The sequence below is a fragment of the Clavelina lepadiformis genome, chromosome 6, assembly GCF_947623445.1.
Source record: "Clavelina lepadiformis chromosome 6, kaClaLepa1.1, whole genome shotgun sequence".
NCBI classification, from domain to species: domain Eukaryota; kingdom Metazoa; phylum Chordata; class Ascidiacea; order Aplousobranchia; family Clavelinidae; genus Clavelina; species Clavelina lepadiformis.
Genome location: NC_135245.1, coordinates 15,395,385 through 15,420,433, shown reverse-complemented (window position 1 = coordinate 15,420,433; position 25,049 = coordinate 15,395,385). Strand labels below are relative to the sequence as shown.

The window sequence follows — 25,049 nt, the reverse complement described above, 5'->3', positions numbered from 1 at the left end:
CGCTCTGAGCATTTTGTTGCACGATCTTGACCAGGACGTATGCCTAGAGATGTTCATTTTTTGGTCATGTATAAAAATTTTAAGTTAAATAGACTAATCCGATTCTGTATAAAACAAAAGTAAGTTTGTAAAAAAAAATTTCTGAAAATTTCAACGTTCTGACCTTGCTGAGAAATAAGCCTCAAAATTTTCACTTAAAATCGCTAAATTTGGGGATTTTCCAAAGACGGAAATGTTGAACATTCTTAGCCCGGTGAGAAATGCCGTATGGCGTACAGGCTGTAAATGTTATAACTTGCTCAGTTAGACATTGCCTAGAGACATTTGCTTTAGACTGGCACTGAAGCGAATTTACATCCACACTGAATTAAATAAAACGATAATATTGCGATGTCACACAATTCTCAACCATATAAGATAACAATAATTAATGATCGTTTAAAAGATATCAGCCTCAATGCCAACCAAAACAGTCAAAAAAGGTTGCAACTTCTTGGACGAAATAACAGGGCAACAACTCCCAAACAATTTTGTTTATATGTTTCGTTGTATGTTCGCTAGTGGGCATTAACGAGCTGTTGGTCGACATTTTCTCATAATGGTTTGTAATTTGGGTTCGATAAAACATCTACGCTTTGGCGAAGTTCGGGACACATAGGCCTACGCCGTGTGTGCTGGGATTTTAACAAAGGGTTCGGTGAATGAATGCATTTAACTTGAAGTTCAGTACCTCATAAACTCTATGAATTCAAACATATTACTTAGTTTTATATACGGCAATTCTCTCATGCATTTGTAAAACAGGGTTTAGCGTTCAAGGTTGACTTTTTAGATTTTATCAATTGTGCGTACCATGCTTGGCGTAAAGCCGGCAAGAACGTGCAGGTAAATATCCCATGTCAGCGTTTTTATCCTTTCCTATTATAATTTAGACCTGCTTAGGGTCCTTTGCTTATTTGAATGAGACCAGGCAAGCTTAGCGTGAAGCACTGGACACATTTTAGTGACATTTTTTTTAGTTAATCAATTCAGCCTGGAATTTATATTCGTGTCGTTACTCAAGAAATCTCATTTCAATTTTTGTCCAGTATTTTCTCAAGACTCCATCGTTGCATGTTTGTTTCACGTCCAGCAGCACTGTGACGAAACATGCAAGTCACGGTTTAGTGATCTCTTCGCCATAGCTGAAGATTCCGATGACGAAGTTCTGATGAAGTAAGTTAAAAAATCTCTTGTACATGATTTATCACTGAGGAGTAGTGAAAAACGCTCAAAATTGAAAAAAATAAAAATTCCCACTACATGCGACTCTGGGCTGGCCGATTGTTCCATGTATTGCTATGATACGATGTGTACTGTTTATAACACTAACTATAACTTAAGGTTAATAAACAGATACTTAGTAGGAGTCTAAAGATAATCGGTTTAACGGGATACAGATAAGGGCCGCTTACTTTTATAAAGCTTCAGCCTGCTTGTAGAGCGATGGTGCTGTGGAGCAATGGTTTTCTTTAATGCCAGCAAGACTTCGCTCAACAATGTTGCATCGTTTCTTTTCTTCTGAAAAATCAAAGATCAGATTTTCATCAGACTTTTTCAAGTTCATTCGTTGAGTTTACTTACAATTAGCTGTCATGGCAGACAACACAACGCTACATGCAATCCTCATATCACGTCATGCTCGTGCGAAATGTATTTCATGTAGCATTGTGCTGTCTGCCATGACAGCTAATTGTAAGTAAACTCAACGAATCAAATTAAAAAAAACATTGTTTTTATTATTTATCTTCAGATATACTCGGAAGCGAAGCAAAACCTCAGGTCGTCACGGTTCGACGACTCAAGCGCGTTCAAAATTGCATGGCGGGAAACACGATTCTGAAGATTCGGCCAGTGATAGCTCATCTGTAAGTGATATTATAGTTTCCTGCTGTGTATGCCCCCAGTGTATACGTTTCTATGGTCTGTGAAATGCTGTAACGAACATTCCCATATTTTGTAAAATATTTTTACTCAGTGCTCAACTGATCATGATTTGAAGTAGTGGTTATTACTCACTACGTGATTTTAACAATGACCATCCAGCCATGTATTTCAGGGTCATGCTTTACACTGACCAGACAAAACGCATTTTGCAATGTTGTTCTCTCTTCGATAAAATATGTAATCAGCTTTTTCTCAAGCGTTTTTGACAAGTCAAGAACGTTAAAATTATTGAATACTTAGCAAAATGATTGATGATGACTGCAATCAAAGTGTATCGACGAAATTAACATACTTCAGAGTTTAGACATTGAAACAGTCCTTCATCAGAGTACACACAAGTCAAAATTTCACAGTATGTAAACGATAATGTATTGGTGTAACTATAAAAGGGTGTTTTAGATGAGAACAATATAAATATACAATATTTTTTGACTTGTGTATACTCAAATGAAGAAATTTTTTCAATGCTTAAAGCTTGTTATTTTTGTCAATACACTATCAATATCTCTGCATTTGTTGTGTTAATCCCAACAGTTTGGTACGGTAAAATTTGTCCCACTCTTCCCGAGTCATATTAAAGAATAATTATTTAACGACTTGTATGGCTGTAGTAAAACTGGTTGCGCTTTCTGAAGTGCATCATTTCTTTTTGTTAATTGATCTTTGTTAGTGATCATTCTTGGATGGGCCAAAACACCTGACAAGCAAATGCCCTTACATGAAACAACTCTGCAATGTTCTCCATTAGTGTACAACTCGGATGTCCAGCTATTTGAAGTGGGCAGCCAACCAAAAAATATTTCCTATTTGGGTCTTTGATATCGATTAGAAGGGTCACGCTGTACCATACTGTAAAAGCACAAACAATAAACTTTTTTCCTGTCACGACATCATAGCTATCAACGTGGCATGCTCGAAATACGTATTTGAACACAGCATGGTCATCAATTCATCATGTTGGGATTCCAAGCCTTTCGCGTCAATCCTATTTCATGTTTTTTGTTCGTCATTACTAAGTTTAGATTTTCTCAAGTGGATGCGTATAACTTATGAGTTATGACCAATCCAGCATTGCCAATAGTCACCCAACCAATATTGGCTTCGACTTTTATGTTTACACAAAATCGTGAAATGGATCAAACAAATTCATTTTACTACCCCTGTCCTAGAAAGGGAGTTATGAAAAAGGCCTTTTAGGTCGCTATTGGCTGATAGGCAAGTAGTTTCTTGTAAATCTTCTCAGCTTTGACTTTTTAGGTCCGGGTTGATATGTAGACCTCGCCTGTGAACAGATAAAGCAGAAAACAGCCAGAACCGTTTGGTGAATACCAATCAAATTTTCGCCTGTGTGCAAGCTCAGCCTTGCTGCACGGTTTTGTTTTGCCAGCTGTGAAAACAGCACGAATGTTCGCACTGCATGTTACAAATTCCAACACCACATGTGTCGCACGCGTTGTTATGGCTATCGTGTGTTTAGACATGAACCAGATATCAATCCTTTTTGAAGTGTATAAATGTATGTGTTCAATGTCCATCATTCTAATTTTTAATTTATCTCGATCGCTTGATGGCGAGCTATGATGGAGTGCCAATGCGTTGACCTTGTTTGCTTAGCGACACTTTCATGAACTTAGATGGCGATTTTGACGCACAGGAGCCGAACTTTTTTATTACCGCGTTCTGTGGCTTGTGACTATCGGTGAACAATTGCAAGCCACAAGATAAATATTTGTCAAACTCTTAATTGCTTCTGTAAATGTCTTATTTTCTTAAACATTATAACAAATGTGCGTTAACAATGTTTCACAAACAGTATAGAATTACAGTTTGATTGATTGCATATTCATTTGAATTAACTTCGATATGTACTCGCATTGAAACGATGTAAAATAATTTGGTTTAAAATTGGATCTGTAACTCTTCAAACCGAACATAAGTGTTTGGCAAAAAAGGTTTATCGGGCAAAATTTTTGAGGGCAATTGGTAGGAACTTGTTCACTGCTGAGATGAGTTTATTCAGCTGTTGGTTGTTGGCTCCACCATTTGAAAACTCTGCGGCGACTTGTAAACGACTTTGTTTCGCTGAGAAAACATATACAGGGAATACTTTGACTCGTGTACGATTCGAACACCTGTAAGCGCTTGTAAGCCTCTTCACCTTTATATTTCTAAACCAGTGGTTTTCAGGCAGCGTTGCGACCTAAATTTACGAAGGACATTTTATCGGGTCAAGAGCCCTTGCGACGACAAATTTCAAAAAGTTATGTGTTTCAGATTTCGGCAAAAAATAACAAATGGTAATCTGTTACTAGCTAGTAGCGTCATCTGCCAAGCTTGCAGCGAGACAAGCAAGAGATCGTATTAATTAGATCGACAAATCGCAATGGTTTGTGCTATTTTTGCAAAACCCGTGTTTGAGCAGTAGCTTTATTGCATCGTAACACCTCCTTCAAATTACGACGTGCCAACTGAATTGTTACATTTATTCTCGTTATAACGCCTATGATCGTTATTTTAAATGAGAGGCGTTGTGTCAAGTAAGGTTTGGGTACCAAATAATGCAGTAGTAATCCATACTGAATTAGCAATGCTTCCTACAGTGCTTGCATACTTTGGTAATTGTATAGTAACCATTCTCGTGTGAAATTATTCAGTTATCGTGTTGCAGTTAGAAGCAAATCTTGCAATTTTGGCTGACAGGTGTTTCCTGGAAAATCGTTGAGCTCCCTTTCCTGTCCTTATCGTCGATCATGTTTGTGGAAAACAGCTACCATTAATCTCTACAAAATTATGTCAAATCAACTCCCTTGTTATATCGTCACTAGCCCAAGCTGACTTGACTGCGAACACAAACGAAAACGATCTCTTTCCTGTGAATCATTTGCCCCCAACATTTCTTGTCAAAGCAGTTATTTTGGCTTTATCGTATTGGGATTAATCACATCCTGTTTTGGTCCAGATATGAAATGACGTACATAATTTAATGAGTTATATTACATTCTTTGTTGAATTACTTGTTTGTATTTTGTGGCTTCTAGACATACGTATTTTGTTATTTTTTGCGGCTAAAAGACGATTGGTGGGATTTAAAAGTGGTTGTCCAATCGTTTTCCTTATCCCAGATAGCTATGTGGTTTCATAGAGGACAGCGCGCACAAAACTTGAGGTCTTTTTGCCGTTGAAGTAATGCAGTAAACAAAATGTATTTTGAAAGGTTGTTAAACCTTGCCTGATTAGTTAGTCTAATCAACATGGGAAAATTGTAAGGTCCGTTACACTTCTGAATTAGGGGCATTTTAATCCAGTTTAGCTGGTAATACTCAACTTGTATAACACAGTAATGAATGTCCAATGTTTCACTCTTTGGGTTATTGCTAATACGATCAAGAGAGTGACTGTCTCACCTAAAGTAGGTAAGGCAGCTCTTTTAAACAACTTTTTGGTTTTGTCAGCGGAACGTCACAGAATCACTGGTATTTTGCTTGCACGTTGTGTTGTCATTGTCGTGCACGTCATTTTTTTTGCAGTCGTTACACGCCATACAGTGTTGCGCTTTGATGTTTGTAGCATTACCCTATATGACTTGGTAACCCACGTTTTGCAGCTGCCATGTTCTCAGCTTTCAGTTGAAATCTTGTCGGAATGTTTCAACATGTGTTTTTTCTTTGAAACTGCTGTTACATGTCTTTTTATTACCGTAAATATCAAGGAAGAAGGAGTGCGATTTTTTTCAAACTTTTTCCGAGAAACATCAATTCATTGAAGTCTCAAAACAAATAGTCTGTTTAGCAGTGGAATTACGGAATGATTAATGCCATATTTTCTTTCGAAGTAAGATTCAAAACAAGACCATTCAAATTTTGGGCAACCGTAGCATCTTCAGAGTGCTCAATATTAAGCCAATTTTGTTTTGCGTGGGGATTACCTGAGTATCTTCTATGTGAGTTATTTTTTGCCAATTGTAGATTACTCGTTAATTCGCTAATATTTTTGCGACTTAATGAACAAAAAAAAGACAGTATACAGCTTATGAGCAGCAAACCTTCACAGCTTTCAAATGTTTTTAAACAAGGTCAGAAATTACTTTGGCAATGATACAAGTAACAACCGGTTGAAGCTGGACCCGAAAAAAGCAGCCTGGTTGGCGGCGGCTTACGCTCTTTGATTGCTTTTGTTACTTAGACTTGTTTTCTTTTAATAAAGTGCGTGGATGCTAAATTTCCAACAGATATCAACAATTGAGATTTATCAAACTGATTTTTTTTAGGATGAAGATGATTTCAAAAAGAAACGAAAACGAAAAGCTCGCGCAAACGATTCTTCTGAGAGCGACTGAAAAGCGATGGATCAATTCGAAATGGCCATACATCAACTGCAGAATGTACATTTATCATGCAAGCTTGGAGTAGTGTTGCAGGAAACGATGTATTTGAACCTTGGACGATCCATTTCAAATGCAATATATATACAAAAGCTGGAAAATAAGGAATACGTAATATACCATTAGCTTGCATTTTATTTCTGCTTACTGCAGCAACTTGTCTGATGCCCATTCATTTTGTCCCACGTTAATCGCGGTTCGAATGTCGGTTTCCACGTATTCAGTATTTCCTGTCAATGAATATTCACAAAATGCCAGAAAAGATAAACAAGCTATTGTGATTTGCCATTTTTTACCGGACGTAGTAGAATTACATGAATAGAAGTTGCATGATTCAGTTGCCTTTATGTTCATTAGTTGCGTTTACCGGTGATATTTTCAGCATACAATGAGTTATCGGTCTAATATTAAGCGAGTGAGATTTCCATAAGAGCATATTGTTTTTAAATTATCAGGCCTGATATAGTGCCTGCAGGCATAGGCATAGAGTATGTTTGTGCACATTGCTTTCACCCTGATAGATTGCAGTCGTCGGAATTCTTTTTCACGTTTAACGCTGGCTGACAAAGGCTTCCGCCAGCACGCATAACTCTAATCCGTTACAGTTAATCATAATCCTGGCGAGCAATTGAATTATCTCCATCTATATTTGCAAGCATTTAAGGGTTGGTTGTTTCGGTCCTATTATCCTGCAAAACAACTAACCACCTTCCATCTTCGTGCTACTAACTAGCGTGTCACCAACTGCAGCCGGCTGGAACGCACAGGTTAGATAAACTTCTTTTTCTGTTCGATCATTTTATTTTTTCGCCACTGGCGCTGTGACAACCAAAATATTTGTGCGTATAAATTATGACGTTTTATGTTGCTTAGTCGTGTTTGACGTAATTATGATGTCACTATGATTTATTAAGACTTCAGCAGTGTCCACAAGTCATCACGTTGGATAGCTGTCCTTAATTTGGCTATCATCTTTGTCGGCTGATGAATCTCTCTTTTCTGACTGAAGAATTGATTGCTCCGTTTATATCAATATGTAAATGCAATTTAACACACACTTACTTATCGATTAGATTGCCTGCAAAGAAATGAACACCACAGCAGCAAACAGAACACCACTTTTATTTACAGTTTCCAGTCGCCCAATAATATAATCGTGGTACAGTATTCACGTTTGCCTTGAATGCACTTGGTTCACTGTATAAAAATTAATGTTGCAGACTTGCAAAATAATTGATTCCTTCCAGTATAAATCGTCTCTGTTGCTTAAATTAGTTTTCACGTTTCTTTTCAGTTCTCTATACTGTATATGTTGTTCCTTTTTTTTTAAATGCATCGCTTATTTATATGGTTACATACAGTGTTTTTTTAAGGTGTTTTGGGGGACCGAAACGGTCCCCCAAATTTCTCCAGCGGTTTCCCAAAATTTGGGAAATAATTCGTTTACGCAAATAAGGCTATTTTTTGGTATATAAATGAAACACTTGCGGTCTCTTAATACTACTTCGCGGTCACCCAAACCAAACCTTAAAAAAAAAAACCTGGTTACATAACTTCTTTGTAATGCATAAATCTTCTGTTCATTCCGTTGTTGACTTCCAAAAGTTGCACCATCTTGGTTAATTTTGACCTCTCAGTTCTGACGTATGTGTTTTCCAAATTGTTGTACCAGTTCAATCGAGGTAAGGTTTTTTCTTTGTTTTTGATCACGAGGTCTTCGCATGATCGTTTCCGATGCAGATGGTTTTCAAACGTAGGTTTTTGACGTAGCATAGAGCGGCGTGATTATGGTTCGGTTGTCGGAAGCGTTCGTCAGCTGTCATCGTTAGCGGATGCTGTAAAGTCCCCGGAAATACGATGTGGCTGCAGGAGCGCTTTCAATGTAAAGCCACCATTTACCAATTGCCCGTAGACATACTATTTAAGCTGAGAGACTGTTAAACGTATTAGCTGTCTTGAGAGTTGTGCGTGACCGTATAAAAACGCTAAGGGTTGTTTTTTTAATTTACGCAGACGTTAGAACTACATAGCCATTCGTTTTTTTTCTCTGCAAATTACAACACTACATCAGAAGATACACAATAAATTCGAACGACTCAGTGACATTGGTAAGTTATATTTTGGTATACTTTGTATGGTTGTCTGGTCTTGTTATGTTTCCTTACTGGCGTAGGCTTACGTAGTGTACGCTTTTTGGCTTTCAAGTTGCAGTTTAAAGGGATATCTTGTGATTTCATATTGCAAATTGCTGAAATAGAGTAGGTTGTTTTGTCCAGTTTTCAGTTGTTGTTGTAATAATGTGACATTAAAGGAGACGTATGGGTCAAAAAAATTAGATTTCTCTGATGTCGTTAGACTCTTACGCAGGGTTTTAAAAAGCCTGTTTAGACCAATCAGAAGGCAACATGGTTGGTGTTTCTTTCTAGCCTGGGAATTCCCCTAGCAGTTGACGCGTTTCGAAGTTCAAGGTTGCGCGGAAAACTTGGTGAGAAATTGAAAGAAATTTACCCTTTTTTGAAACTCATACATCTCCTTAATTGCAGCGAGAGTTTGGTAAAACATGTTTTTAAAGTTAAGTTAGAAAATCAAAAATATGGTTCCTTTCAGCGAAAGAAACGTTCGAGTTTGGGTGTGATGAAATTATAAAGATATTTGCTAATTTTAAAGTCTTCTGTCAGATAATTTTTTAAGATCTTTTAGATCAGTTATGCTTGCTACGTGTAACTGGAAATATTTTGGTCCTTGGCGATATACGATTGTATCAAATTGTCGTTTTGAATATTTGTGTTGTTTTAAACCTAGTATTTATTTTAACCATAAACAAACCACAACATACTTTTGTTCTTGTCGCACTGAAAATGCTAATGGCAGTCACGTTTGAATTTTTGTTATTGAACGTATATAGCCAATTTTTGTGGTACTTTGATGTTTTGGGTCGGCGTTATCTTTGTGGCGATGCAGGCGCGTGTCGTAGCTTTTTCGAAACCAACAATTCCAAGTTAAACTCTTTCTACAGCAAGACGCAAATAAGTTAATTGTAGCGGTAAAACGCAATTTCGTTGCAGCACAGTAATACGTGTTCCCATTGGTAGTAGCTTTGCAAGAAGCGTGCCTACCATACAACTTTGCTTTTATTTTCATACTTGCTAATGGACATTTTATATGCATGATCATTGCAGCTCTGTATGCACCGGTGACGTTCCATTTGGAAGACACTGTTTTCATTGTCTTCCAAGTTGTGTGGTTATAATTATATTCTGCTATTTACCGCGCTATTACATAACGTCATACTTACCATAAGTTCAATCTCAGTTTACGGTATAATTGCAGACTTATCGAAGGATAGTTGATTGACAATCAGTTCTGTAAACATGTCTTCTGCCATGCACTTTTGAACTTATTGTACTTTGCCAACCCCATACTTGTCATCCTATTTTGTAAACATGTTGATTACATTGCATTATGAGCTTGCCGAATTCGAAATAACACCTATGTGATTGACAACTTAATTGGTAAAAATAGTTATTTGCACGATTGACCTTGTATTAACAGCATTGTTAAGATAGAAATAGACAATGCTGATTGACATATTGTTTCCTTTATTGAAAACTTTTGACCTGTAATACTTCAAGTCTAAAAGTCCAAATCATTTCCTGTTATTGATAAACGCATTGCGCCTCAAGTTGGAATTCTGTTTCTTTATTATCTCCTTCAGGGTATAAATGTATCGTTGCATGCTATGTTTTTATTAGTATTAGATTAGATTGATTTTGTTTTGTTTAGAATTAGTTCTTCAGTGTTCAGCTTAGAATTTTAAAGTTTAATGAATGATAGATATCGATCGTAATAACTCAGTAAACAATACCTTATTAATCAATCGGAAATGTAGACTGATGCGCTTTGATTGCTAATTAATTCTTAAAATCCTCCTTATATAATAATAACATTGTTGTAATTTTTAGTGTCTGTTTGAAGTAATAATGAAGAATACTAAAATCGATATTAATCAGATTCTCAGTGTTTAAAAATTATATAAACTATTCAACTGAAGTTTAGGAGTTCCTAGACAGAATTCGCAACTTTCTAATCGTCGTAAGAGTCAGATTGCAGTATATTAATTTTCCATAATTTGGTAGTTACGGTCAACAAATAGTAACCGCCACATTCGTCGATCACAAAAGCACTTAGATTCAATCGCATGTCATTTAAAAACTGTTTAGACATTTCCTTATTTTCAAAAATATGTGATATTTTATGCGTAACATAAATTCAACGCATAAATAATTTCGCATATTTAGCGTTTGATATAAGAACTTTTTTATTAATCGATCATTTTGTCTTGGCTGTGGCAAAAGTAGATCGCGAGCCCAAAAAGTTTGAACACCTCTGGTTCACACTATCGTGTTGTGCAAATAACCCCTTCTGACATTTGCCTGATCATGTCATCGAGCATCACGTGCGGCAAGGTTCAAAGGTTGCTTTGCTCTTTTGGGGTGATCGTTTTGCACGACTTCGAGAAGGGAATAGCTGAAAATTTCGGATCGTTTTTACGAGTTAGAACAGACGAGTATGGTATTAGTGTAGACTGTATGGTAATAAATTATTGCAGAATGCCATCCAGTCCATCCATGCATAACTGGAAACGATATATTATTGTCCTTTTATCAAATATATCCGATGTGCTACACAAAAATTTTTGCCTGAAAATAGCCTTGAAATGTAACACGATAATTGCTCGTGTTTCACCAGGTTCCACCATAAATGACGTATTAAGTGTATGTGCGATTGGCATCCAATTGGCGACATAATTAAAACATTAATAAATAAAAAAGACTACTCCACCGCAAGTACTTCACACAATCCGCGTTTCAATGCAGGCTGTTAGGTTGGGAGAATGGGTTGTGGTTGAGATTTGAGAATGCAAAATATTTAATTTTACTAATTGGGTTTAATTGAAGTTTGATTTGAGTTAAAAGATAGAATTATGTCAGGTTTAGATTAGAATATTAAACTATAAAATTTAAGTTAAGTTAATAAGAAACAGTAAAAAATAGCTTCAAGCGAAATATTTTTATGGTGAAATTGCGGCAGTCTAAACATTATTTTAGTTTCGCTTCTTTCAGTGGGCTTTCTACAGCAAGCACACTAACGATATTCACCAGTATGCAGCAAGCACACTGATGGTTTTTTATTGATGCGATAACAAGTGAAACATTCTCGTAAGTTCTGTCATTAGACCTGGCAAGCATTTAATTGTTGCGGCTAAAGTTAATTAAAACGGAAACAAATGAATAAAAATTAGAGGTCAAGGGGGACGCTTTTCTGAAATTACTGAATCCTTTTGATTGTCAGGGTTTTTCCCTATCGTAAAAATGACGTCAAGCATAACTATCCAATGATAACTACGCAAATCTTGGAGTTTGTTTTGCAAGAAATATTTTATCATTTTTTTCATAAATTTCATTCATTTAATTGTCCTTTATCTACAAAAAATTGATGCATTTTAGCAAGTTAGAAGAAACTGCTGAACTCTGCATGTATTCACTCTCCGGTAAGTTTGCTAACTTAGTTGTCTAAGACGATGTTAAATCTCGTTTCGGATGTAACAAATAAGACATTATTGTTTGTAACTGTATTTTTATAATAGAAATTATTTTTGACAGTTTGACGACTGTCGGGTGTTTGTATAAAACCGACTTGCGATTAAACTGAAGCACCTTTTGAGAATCAGACGTAGATGGGTGTCACGATTATGGGAATGAATGGACAGCTCATAAAATAGACATCATAAAACCGTTTTAAACCCCCGATAGAAACAAATACCGGTTTTACTATTGCTTCTTCAGTTGTTCAATTCCAAGTTGTTGAATTTCCAGTTCGATTCGTCGCTGTTGCTTGAGTGAGAGAGCGAGCGAGCAAGCGTCAACCATGAACGTCATAATAGCAAGCGTCAACCATAACGTCACATCAGAGGCATGAATCATAGTTTTGTTGGGTGTGACGTATGTGGTGCCGGTTGTTGGATGTCAGGAAGCATGGATATGAAGTGCATGGGGTCATTCACACGATTGTAAACTTGCTTGAAATAGATTAGGAAACCATTCTACGGTTAAAATCAAACGTTGACAAGACTGGCAACGCAATTACTTTTAATTAAAAATCAAATGCCGTTCGAGTTTTGAAAGTATAAAATCATTCGTTTGCTTTGAGTTCACAGAGAACCAAACAAAAGATGTTCTTTATTTTTTGTTTATAAAACCGTGGAATTGTGTAAAGTATGATCTTCGTCTGCTCTTCAGTTTGTGTGTTTTAGTAGGTTGCAATCTTTTTATAATTGGTTCATTGTGTTTTATACTTTGATAGTTATATTAGTAAAATAAGAACAAAATTACAGAGAACAAGATTTTCGTTTCTGTTTTCTTACTTCTCTTCCGTAAACCGCCAGTGCCGCTTTTTTAGTAGACTTCGGTTTTAAGGAACTTTATGTTTTAATAAGATAAGAAACTTCACCATATTAATTGTACCCAAACAAAAGTTTTTAAGAAACTGCAATGGCCAATTTACCGGTTTCTTTAACCCAGAGTTCCTTATTTTTAAAACAAGTTTGTTCATGAACATTTTAGCGACTATGTGTAAACGTTGAGTTATTTATTTCGAAAAATTGTTTCATCAATTTACAGAACTTCGAGAAGTCATTTAGTGTTGGACGAAAATGCTGTAGTAAGTTTTAGTACTGCTGAACTGCTGTACTGCACGTTATTCTTGGTCGAGTGTTAATTATCTGGAACCTCTCATATTGACTTATATGGGTCGCTTGTTATTAAACAATGAGTGAAGGCAATTGATGCCGGCACGCTACGTGCGCAGTTTGGAACAACACGTGCTTTTCAGTTGGTCTTGCGGTCAAGAGTTTTTGATAATATGCCGAGATAACTTTTTGGTTAGGCAAACTTTAAGATAAGACTTGTAGACTATCAGTATTTCAGCCATTTGCGCGCTCCATAGCAAATTTATTTGTAAAGATAAATGATTGATGTGAGAAGGTGGTAAGATTTACAGCGGTATTGTACTTTTTGTGCATTCCACTTAAGCTACAACAGGAACCCAGCGATATACCCAGGCCAGAATGATCCCACCACCAAGAGAGAATTAATAATAGAAACTTGTCTACAACTTCAAAGTTTTTGTTAGTTTAGGCATTGATATTAGATAAACTGAAGAATTTGCCAAAAAGTTATCCGGTAATTCGAATTTTTACAAGGTTTGGATTAGCCCGACGTTGGGATTAAAGTAGGGACCATCTATGGAGCTGTTGATTCGAAAATCGTTTGTTTGTGACTACTTATAATGCAGGTTAATCGTAGCTTTTTCATTGCTACTGACTTTGTAACAAGAGACCCGGCAGATAAAAATGATCTGTTAAATGTTAATCCCTGTGTCACAAACGCTGAAACCAGATGGCTTGTTGTTGATCCGGCTAGACGTATGAGTTCTGGTCGTGATAGTCTTTTCACAGCCAGAAGAGACAACTGTTAGACACAATTGTTCTTTGAGACGCTCGAAGAGTCTTTGTTAATGGTGATCGGAACCGATGCAAGATTTAGATCTGACAAGCGTTGACGCGATAGAATTGCTCACTACGTTGGGAATTGCAGGTTCTATTTTCGACGACCCTTTGTATTTTACAGTCTGCGAACAGAATCTGGTTCAGACTTCAGAGTTAATGTATGACAGAGCTTATATCAAATGGCAATCAGACAAAATAGCTATTACGCCTTTATTCAACAGCAACTGATATCTTAGTTTTTACCAATTCCTCAGTAAGAAGTTGAGTGAAGACGCCATGAATATGAACAGATATGTTTACCTAAACGACAGCAGTAAGTGGTAAACAATTATTATCGCACATAACTGAACATAGGACATAAAAAGCGCTAAAAATAACAGCGGAAAATAACAAGTAAATTGGTACAAGTTCATTGGAAATCATTACTTAAGAATAAGCTGTGATAACCTTAGAAATATGCTACCAGGTGCAGTAAAGTGCCTTATCTGTCACAATCTTGCCGCAACACCACAATATAGCATGTGACTAACACATAAGGCTGTAATTCATCCTAAACAATGACATAAACTAAGCCTAATTAATGGGATAATGATTTGCTGTTGATTGACGTACGAAAGCGAACTGTAGAAATCACTTGCATGCAAAACTTAAATCTGGAAACCTTCAACGCCCACAGAGCATCAAATATACAGCGGCAAAATTTTCAAGCGACACTACAAGCGTATTATTCCCAACTCCAAAGTTTTGACACAATCTTGATATTTTTCTTAGTTTGGTCATTGATATTGGATAAAATCGAAGAATTTACCAAAAACTTTTATCGGTGGTTTATGATTAAACGTTTGCTGAAATAAGGACTAAGGTATTGCATGCACTCCGATGAAGTCGATTTCGTGCATATTGCCTTGTTTTGGTTAGTTTTGTCTCTTACCTTTTTTGCTTCAACTGAGCGGAATACATTACATTTTGCAGCTACAGCAAGGCCTAGTCGATGTAGTAGCGGTGCACTTCTTACGTAGTTTGGGAATCCGTTTGTTTAGAATAAGTTAATTACGTCAGCATTATATCCTGAAAGTATAAAATTGAATGGAAATGTTCCTATTCTTGTTAAGGTTCAATAAGGTAAGGTTCAATACAAGGTAAGGTTCAATAGAACTCTAGAAAGTGCTTGGCTTGTTTAACGGTGCGCTAGTGCATTGAGTCTTTGAAATTTGTGCAGCTCTTCATAGTTCCTCTGAGCATGAAGTACAGGCTGATTAGCGTCGATTAATTTCATCAAACAAGTCATTGCGGTCTTTTCTTTGCGCTGCTTACCCCACTTGTAGTACAACCCATGTCAAAGAATTATAACAGGAAAACTACACTGTGGTACAAAAAGAGACAAATCAAAAAGCTTCCCAGACGGAACACTCGTGCTTTTCGTACTTCGTGCATTGCACAGCTAAAACGTCCTACGTGGAAGTAGATTAATTGTAATGCAACATTATAACGTGTTATATCCTAAATGATTTAATGCAACACTAAATATTTGTCATAAAAAAGCTTCGAATGTACGGCTTTTCTGGTGAAATAGTGACTGCCCAAATTTTTACCCTGATTGCAAAACCATGTTTTTGTTTGTTACGTCATTTTCGAAAACCATTTTGCAACCACCCGATATTTTTCAAAACTGAAACAAAAAGTGTTTGAGTTTGAGGAACACTGAAGTGAACTATCAGTTTTATGAATGAGTTCGTAACATAATGTATTTCATTTCCGTCATATCGTTTCCTTTTTACGGCCACCTTACTTACTTGCCTCGTTAATGCGTTGGGACAAAACCGACACCACATAAAGTTATTTTACGCTTTTATAGCCATGTTAATCACATGCTTATATTGTTAAATTGGTTTGGTATTGACTACATCACTGGCAGACTGCGTAATACGAGGTATAAACTCAAAAGCGAAAAGGTTGAGTACGTTTTTAATGACTATCATATTAAAGCAAAAGCTATCGTTAGGTGCCGTTGATGTATCCAGTATTGTTTATGTTTGTGGGATGATCGGTAGAAGATAGGGCGAAGAAATTTAACTTTCAAAGCTTTTGCTGTAAAGGCGCTAAACTCAATTCAATATCGATTCAAATTTTGTCGGAAATTTGAAGTTGCTAACAACTATACAAAATATATTTCAATTAAACGCAATTATATAGTTTTTCTGGATCTGACGATCCCTATAGCGAAAATTCAGCAAAGTTTTCGAACCAATAGCAATTTTTTTTCTCCCAGAAAGATAAGGTAAATTTCGAATTTTTGATAGCGTCGTGTCTTTGATGTTTGAGCTCGTGTTGGGTGCTTATGCAGTTAGGTTCCGTAACCTCAAGTTGTTCTCATTGTGGCCGTTGCGTGAAGATGACCGCGCGGCCAATTGCAATTTTCAGTCTTTTTGGAACAACATTGGGGTGGAATTTGTTGTACAGTACTGTATTTGTAGTAAAATAAACTACTTGTGTTTGCGCCGTCCAAAGTTACAAGCACGGGCGTAGTGCAGTAAACATTTCTTTAAATATTTTTAGCGTCGCTTGTCATTGTTATTAGCAGTTACATTGTTACTCATATTTGTTAGCATGTTTGTGATACAACTAGGATATCCAGGTGAAGGCTTTCTTCAAAACGGCACTTATAGAAGACTATGAACGTTGTACAACATCGCAAACTATTCACTGAGCGTAATTCTGGTTAATTAATTGCTTTGTTTTTTGTTGGTTTTGCTTGATTTTTACCAGCAAGTTTTTGCTGCCGGATTAGCTGATATGTGTTTTATTGATTTTTCACTTGCTGCAAGTTAAGAACGAATCCAGGAATATGTTTGGGTAGCGAGCGATCTGCAGATTGTCACATTAATTTCGACTATGTTATAGTGATAGCGTAATCAGCATAAGTTCCTATTCAAGAAAGTAAACATAAATACGCCGTTTTGTATTAAGATTGGCATCATGAATGTTTGAATCTAGAACCAAAAAGTTGGGTTTTTCTCTTATTTCTTTTCCTATAACCGACTATTGACAATGATAGCATTTGCCTGCTTTATATTGATGTACCTAACTATACAAATCCAAAAAATAAGCACAAAATGATTAACCTCTGTTTTGGTATTAAGTCTTTTATAAATCTAGCATAAAGAGTACAGTATTGCATTTGAAATTGTTAATAGGAACTGTTTCGTGTCTACCATAAAAGTGACGTCAAACTCGAATATTTGATTCTATTGCGCTATCTCTAATCTCTTTTTTGTTTTAATGCTTTCTCCCAGCTATAAAAATAACATTTAACGTAGGTATCTGAGCCTATTGCACCGGCTATAACTTTTTCTTGCAAGCAAACTTTGATGCATTGCTTTCTTGCTATCATGAAAATGACACCTTAATTGTTTCGTAAGGTTATTTTACCATCGTTTGCATAAGATGATAAGAATGTAATCACTTGCTTTGTGTAAGTGTTTTAACTGGTAAGTAACATTTATGAGCACAGGTAGTCGTATCGATAGAGAAGCATTAAACTTGAAATCTGGTCTAGTTTTTGCAATTCCTCCCCATTACCTCTCCCAAAAATTTAAATTCCTCCTTTGTTGAGAAGAATGAATGAAAATCATTTCCATTGTGGTTTGTGCTGTATATTTTACCACCAGTTTGTTGGGGTTGTTCTCAGCACCCACTACGAAAACACGCTTTTTGACAGACCATCAGCAATAGTTTTATGTTAGACGGTATGTGGAAACTCCCTTTCGAGGTTTTTCTTTTTTGACTTGCTATCAAGGTTTATTATTGATAAGACTTTCCGTTACAAAGTTTCCGCTGCAGCTGGTGCATTGTCGGCCGCGCCATATTGTATTTACCCTCCCTAAATTCAAATATTACTGATTGAGAGGTACATGTACAATGTACATGTTCATCGCAAAGTTCAGTCAGTACAGGCGCTATAGGTTTGTAGCGGCCTGGGTGGCATTTTTAATACCATCACATCAGTCTTGGAAAAGTGTTTTCCAGTTATTGATTGAAGTTTGTTTTTTTGATAACACTTCCATTGTCGTTTGATATTTGTAAACTTGCTCTAAATAACTTCGTGTGAAAACTCCTTTTAGTACGTTACCAGGTTGTTTCAAAACGCGCCAGTTTTAACTAAATGTGATCCCCATTGCCAACGCATTGTTTTTCTCGTTCACACGTTCTGAAATGTTCGTGTTTTTTTGTCGGATATTTCCGCTCACATCGCTCCACGTTTTATAAGCTCGAACTTCTACGCGAGAAAACGACAGACGGAGAGATACAGAGAGTTGTACGATCGTACTACGTTAGTCATGGTGATTGCAATTCAATAGACCTGTTTTAAGCAGTGATTTTATAGGTTTTTGATTATGCGTAATATTCGGAACGTGTACAGTACCTACAATAAAAAAACCTTTTCTGGTAAACTGTATCTGTTGTAACATAAAAGCTTTCGGCTGACAAGAGGTTAGAGAATTCTAACCGCACGCAACAATAGAGTCAGACAATTAATTCAGAAGGTAAATTAAGTCAAAATAACATAAGTTAAGACAGATAAGCTCTGCATCTGCTGTGATAACCTCCACAAGTTAACAATAAAAGGTGTGTTTGACGTGAAGTGTTGTGTTGTGTTTGACGTAAAGTTTTTGCGGATAACCTTGTGGAATGCGACTCTTTTTCTATTTCAAGATGACTTCTTTATAACCTCGTCATGTGACGCGACCGCGACTACAGTTACGTGATCGCGCCTTTAATCAGATTAATTACATCGCGCTTTTGCCGACACTTTGCACAATGCCGCTTTGCTTGGAGAAAATTTCGCAAGACATTTTTAACATTCTTTCTCCCTTTATCCTGCTGGTTGAGTTAAAGACGGCATTGGATTTTGACTTTGTTTACTTCTCGGAAAAATTAGAAAAATGTACACAACATGCTATCTACGTGCGGAGATTTAGGTTCAGGATGATAGAACGCTGTTCTCTACAGATTCTAGAACTATGGTTGCTATGTTTTCACTTCGTTATTTTCCGAATAAATCAGACTGCTTTTTCCCTTAGATTTTTTTCTGAAAGTAGCTATTTAGATTGCATTGGATTGCACTTTATGCATTGGATATTTTCTATGTAACCTATGCAGCTGTTTTAGTTTGAGTTAGTTTTAAATAACAGTGAATTAAGCAGTGGAAAACGTTTTTGTTTATAAGCAATAATACAAACGAAGATCTGTTTCCTGTTTTTATAATGGTTCATGAATTCCGTGGTCGCTTGGCGCATTGCGAATAGTAGAAAGTGGTTCATTCAGGATGTTACCAAATAAACTATCTGCTAAGTTCGGTAGTCCTAAAATTTCAAATTTCTGGTTGCTTGTCTGCTTAAAAGCCTTACCCTGTAATCAGTTTATGCGGTGTTGACTGTCGTAAGTGTAACGTGTACCACATTTTTACAATGATGGTTTTTTTTCTTTCTGCGGCGCGGCCGTGTACCAGAAAACAAGTGCAAACAGGGAAAAAGTATGAAACACACCGCCCATATAGTTATTTATAGCTTATCAAAGCACGTTGTTTTACGTTTTATATTATCTGACGTACAATTGACGCACAAGATGACCTTCTGGCACTTGTTAATAGCTTTCATTGGTCTGCTTTTGATCGCATGTTTTAACCCCGTTCCAAAATGTAACGCTATGCTGTCGCTGATAGCAAGTAAACAACGTAAGTATGACGCAAAACAAGCTCTCTTAGTCGTACAGAACGCTCGCTAGAAACGCCGGGTGTTTTGTAACCAATCAGGTGATTTGCGGTTGCTTTATGTATTTTATATATCGTCTTTGCTTTAAATACTTTGACCTTTGGCCGAGCTCAAAAATGCGCGAGTATTTATCGTTGCCATATCGTGTGATTGTCATTCCAAAAATAGGCAGTGTTGATTGACGCTTATTTCCTTTTATTGAAAATCCTCTTGATAGAACTTACACCTAGTCCTAACCTATGAATCTTATGATCCAAAATATTTCCTGTTTTGACAAGCGCCGTAAGTTCGTGCTCGGTAACTTTAATTCTTTCTTTCTGTTTATATATGTACCGATACATTCTTTGAATATCGAGAGTATAAATGTAAAGAGCTACATCGTCACAGCTCTGAAAAGCGCAAGCGCAGTTAGGTTCGTTCGCGAGAAAATTCGTGCAGCGATGGTAACTCTTTTCCCTGACGTGGCCATACGCTACTGGCGAGGGGCGTTGGATCTTTTTTCTACATATATCTAGGCAAGCGACTTGCTTTTGTCCAACAGTCGCACGAACCCGGTGTGCTGGAAGGCAGCCTCGGTTTCCACGGGCTTGGAAGTGTAACTGAAAACTGTGTTTAGAAATCAGCGAAACTTACTTCTTAATTACGTGAGTTTTTTTCAGGCAGTTCAGTTTTAAATGGAGAGTTTACTGATACTTGTTGCGGGCGTGGGTAAGGCAAGGTTACAATTAAACCCACTATATATTCACTTGAATGTATGGGTGGCGTGCAGATCTAACAGCTTAAATTTTACCAGTTTTTTATGGTGTCAAATTCAATCGATATTTGTAAAAGGGTGTTTGGATTGCGACATGTCAGCAAAAGTTGCGTCATTTGCGGGGTTTGTGTAACTATCGCGTCACCAAGGAACTTTTTCACTGGCAGAAGTGATAAAAGAGAGTTGTGCAAGAAAAAAGCAATTCCAGTGTCAATTGAGTGGACGGTTCCACATTTTCCGACCGTAATTAAATTTATCATCGTTCGGGCCAAAGCGGAAAAAAAGACTTTTTCCCCCCTGGCCTTATAAATAGCACGATTCCTGCTCGATTACTTCAGTTAGCGTGGTTGGGTGGTGGGCTGCATGGTTGTATGTTGTTCGCCAGTTTTGCGTTGTGTTCTTCTTCGTCTACTGGGTTTTGGTGGTTTGCTTGTACAAACCTGGTAAACAAGGTTTGTTGTGCAGGTTTTTGAAGTTAGCTTGCTTGCCGTGTTGTATTTATATGATTTTTGACCACAGTTTAAAGGATTTTATAAGGGCATAAACAAGTCAAACCCATATACTTAATTTATTTTATTGTCATTTTATTTCTGTGTTTGCAGAATGTGTATCATCACTTGATGTATTACATAAGTAAGCTTGATGTTTTGACTATTTCAGGAACTAATTCCTTTTATTGAACTTGGGAGAAAAATGACCACCGCTTCGTTTCAACGTCACTCAGCTGCGGGTATGTTTAACGTTCCCGTGGTTCCCACGCAACATACAATTCCTGCTACATGTGATAATTCTGGAAATTGGAATAATCTCATGACGAGTGGACAGAATCAGCGACGACTGAGTGATCGTAACAGTTACTGCGAAATCTTCCAGTATCAGTCAGAGGACCATAGTACTGCATATGCTGTTGGCCGTGGTAATCCAATGGTTAACTGTAATGCAGTTTCGGCACAATACAACCAGAACGGACAATACAATCTTCAACAACAGATTAAAGAAAAAAACCAACAGAAACAATTGTTGAATCAGTACATGCACTGGCAATTGCAGGAGAATCAACAAAAGAATATGCCAACTATGGCTGTACCGCAACAGTATATGCAGCAACATACAGCCATACAACGGCAGCACCCCTCATATATTCAGCAACAACAGACCTGTTTGCAGCAGCAGCAGCGACAGAATGTGCAGCCGAAACAATTACAGTCCTATCCAGAAGCTCAACATGGTGTTCAAGATCAAGCGTGCTCAAGGCAGCGACAGTATTTGTCCCCGCAGCAACAACCAATGCAAACTTCACCTAGGGTGGCTCCTGTCCGTTACAATCAGCTTCAGTGTAATCCTCCATTTTTACAAGGAACTGGATCAGTGTCGGATATCCGTCAATCTTCCGACTGGAATCAACAAACAGCACACCCAGCGCAAATGAACCAAAAATACATAAACTGCCAGTTTGCAGAAAATACCAAAGCTTTCAACCCGGTGCCTCCTTCCTGTTATGAGCCCACTGGTATTCTCACTCCACCCGAGAGTGTGCTAAGCCAAAATTGCCAAACTTACACTCAAGAAATGGAAAATGGTGTGCACCATCTTCCCGGATACACACACAGTGTCAGTGGACAGTTCCATGACCTTTCCGGCTCCACTGAAGGAAACAATTCACAGCGATTGGCAGAACCAGTGTATAATGTCAAAACTCTTCAACATACCGGTCAACAGAAGCAAACTATTTCGGGCAAAGAAAATGTGAATGTCACTTGTGAAAAAATGGCAACCCAAAATACTGTGCCGTCTTTGCCGCTTAAAGCAGTCAAACAATCTGCTAAAGAGAGACAGTGTCCAGAACTTACTCTTTTGCTCACAGAAAGCCCTTGCCACAATTCGATGCTAGTTAACGCTCTGTCATGCAAGGACCACATAAAATCTAATTGTCAGTTGTCATTTCCTGTTGTTAGAACCCCTGGTAACATGGTTCCTTCGCCAGCTAACGAATATCAACCTACCACTCATACAGGACACTTGGAAGTAGCAGTCAGTGCATTACCCGGACAATGTGGCAGCGCTGGTAACAACGCGTGCCCAAGCAATCGCCCAGCGAAAAGACAACGTTCGATGATGGATCAGTCAATTGTGGATGCAACAATTAAAAAGGCACAACATGAACTCGATCACCCCAAGCTAACAGACGTAAAGCCACCTGAAGCTCAAAAGTCTTGCAGTTCACCTGGCACAAAAAAGGAAGGCGTAAATTGTTTACCTTTGCCCGGAATTAAATCCCCTAAAAGAAAACTGGATGTGCACAAATTGCCTTCAGAGAATGGAAAAAGAAGCAAGCCTTGCAACTCCATAAATCCCCCAATAAACCTTATTCCAGAAAAAAATGTGAACATGGCCAAGATGATCGAACTTCCCCCCAGCCCTCCGGAAGAAAAAGGTGACAGAGGTTGTCTCAAAAAAGTGAATTGTTGTTCACTTGATCGAAATACCCACGTTCCGTTTGTTAAGGAAGCGTCAGACTCGATGCAAAGTGAGAAATTGGTTAAAATGAAGTCACTTGAAGGCGCAGTTTTAAAATTAAAAGCGAAACGCGCCAGAAAACGTAATCTCTTTACAGATGATACCAAACATGTCACTCCTTTCATCATAAAAACAGAATTAGACGACAGTGGGCATTGTGCCAATTCACTCAACAAAACTAGTGCAATGAGCACTCTAGGCTGTCCTGTGATTTTAAAACGAAATATAAAGAGGGATCATGGCCAGCCTTGCTTCAACAGTCGTTACAAATTTTTTACTACACCATCGTATGAAAAGAGACAAAGGCTAATCACCAAAACGCGTAAACGCTACACCACTCTGGATGATTCCATTTCTGCGTCAAAACGTGCTTTTGGGTACGATGTTACATCGTTCCCGGTTAAGCGACCGTCGTCTGCTTTTGACAACAGACGTTCAGTTGGAATCCCTTCAGTCCCCTTTACGGTGCCCAAGAGTGAAGATTTCAAAATCCCGGACGCCCCGAACCCTTCTGTTCTTAAAAAACGACGAGCTCGGATAAGCATGGCGTCTTCCAAGGAACCTAACCTGGGTAAACAGTTCCAGAATTCTCTGAAAATGGTTAGATCTGGACCCTCCGTCAAGGTGGAAAAAGCAGCATATTCCAGATTCGATTTGTCGAAGCACCAAAATGAAGCTGCGGCTAAAATTTTCGAAAACAATTTAAAAAAAGAAATTTTAATGAGGCCTTGTTTTGTTGAACTATGTGACTTGCTTCACGTTTTGTTTTAGCAGCGGCCGGTTTTAATCACTATCTCTACTTCATGTCATCGCTTTCATCTTTTTTTTGCATTCCATATTTCGCTCATATTCCTTCACTTTGCGTTTCTATATTCTTCATTAAAAGCCAAGCAATACATATTATGTTTCAACGTGTTTTAGTTTTTTATGCTTCAACTAGATCGCAGTATACAGAAACGAACTGGAAATATGCAACTAGAGACACCATTACTTCACTGAACACAGATGTTTAAGATCGTTTCGGTGGCGAGTGCGGATATGACGATGTTTTAGTCCGTTGTGGTAAAAGCTGTTGTCTAGTTTCTTATCTGCAAATACAGTACTGAGATTTTTACTTAAATCCAGGAATATATGGAAAACAGTTGACTAAGCTTTATCATGCCTTAATTTTGTCAAAATTACAAAATTTGGTACTTCATATGGATTGTTTACAGCACAATTGACGGAAAATTAAAAACAAAACTGGACTATTCATTAAAATGGATCCATCTTCCCTGAAGTAAAAGACATGGCTTCTGTGATAGGAAATGACCAGTGGACCTTAACTGTACTTTTGTTATTCAATTTATATTTGCTTATATTCACGCCTTTTGGTGTGAAAATATCGTTTACAAACATGATATGTAACAGTTTTTAGATGTGCCTCATAGGTCTCGAAGGTGGGAAGAATAGCGATAAAAATTTTTTTACATTTTTTATAATTTTTTTCTTAAGTGTCTATGTAGAAGAAAAATTAACCCCACTAATACTATCACCAGGCTTACACATTCTAACAATGAACCTTGTAATTATAACCTTGTGTTAGGGACAAGCAGCTAGTGGAACTTGGCGTAGACTTGGGGAACCTGGAAAGGGCAACTCGAATTGACTTCCACATCGTCATAGGTTACAGTGCGTGATTGACAATGAGTTTCGAGCAATGTCTATGATTGATTTTTAATCAGGTCATAAACACATTTCAAATACAGAAGTTATTAAAACACATCTTGTTGAATCGTTGTCTAGTCAGCAAAGTTCATAATGTATGACGTATATACTCAAGTATGACAAATTGCAAATATTCATTGAAATAAACATTAAGTAAAATTATGTGACCATAGTAACTATGTTTGCATTATTCACAAGATATAAAATTCCTCAGAACATGTCGCAATTTCAAACAATTTCCTGTCGAATATGCCTTTAAACATGAATGTGGCGGAACAGTTAAATCGTTCACACTTCGAAACTAACCAAGCAGGTAAATGATTGTGACATATTAAACTGGTTTGATACGGACTGACTGGTTTAAAC

At 37.3% G+C, this 25,049-nt stretch overlaps 2 protein-coding genes across 6 annotated transcripts in view; both read left to right on the top strand.

Moving 5' to 3' along the window:
* LOC143462509 (integrator complex subunit 3-like) overlaps positions 1-6,704 on the top strand; it is a 33,531-nt gene extending 26,827 nt beyond the window's left edge. The window contains exons 24-26 of the mRNA XM_076960704.1: positions 1,089-1,215; positions 1,793-1,907; positions 6,254-6,704. Of these exons, the coding sequence (XP_076816819.1) occupies positions 1,089-1,215; positions 1,793-1,907; positions 6,254-6,322 (311 nt within the window). The 3' untranslated portion in view covers positions 6,323-6,704. The remainder of the gene's footprint in view (positions 1-1,088; positions 1,216-1,792; positions 1,908-6,253) is intronic.
* A 142-nt stretch (positions 6,705-6,846) lies between these two features.
* On the top strand, positions 6,847-23,879 carry LOC143462511 (uncharacterized). 5 transcript variants are annotated; one of them, XM_076960710.1, is made up of 2 exons: positions 6,847-7,134; positions 21,120-23,879. In XM_076960710.1, the coding sequence occupies exon 2, from the start codon at positions 21,153-21,155 to the stop codon at positions 23,745-23,747; it is 2,595 nt and encodes an 864-aa protein (XP_076816825.1). In that variant the 5' UTR covers positions 6,847-7,134; positions 21,120-21,152; the 3' UTR covers positions 23,748-23,879. The 5 variants fall into 5 exon arrangements, with proteins under 5 accessions (XP_076816825.1, XP_076816823.1, XP_076816824.1 ...); XM_076960708.1 differs by having other exon boundaries at positions 6,847-8,475; XM_076960709.1 differs by lacking the exon at positions 6,847-7,134 and adding an exon at positions 10,620-11,918.
* The last annotated feature ends 1,170 nt before the right edge of the window (positions 23,880-25,049 follow it).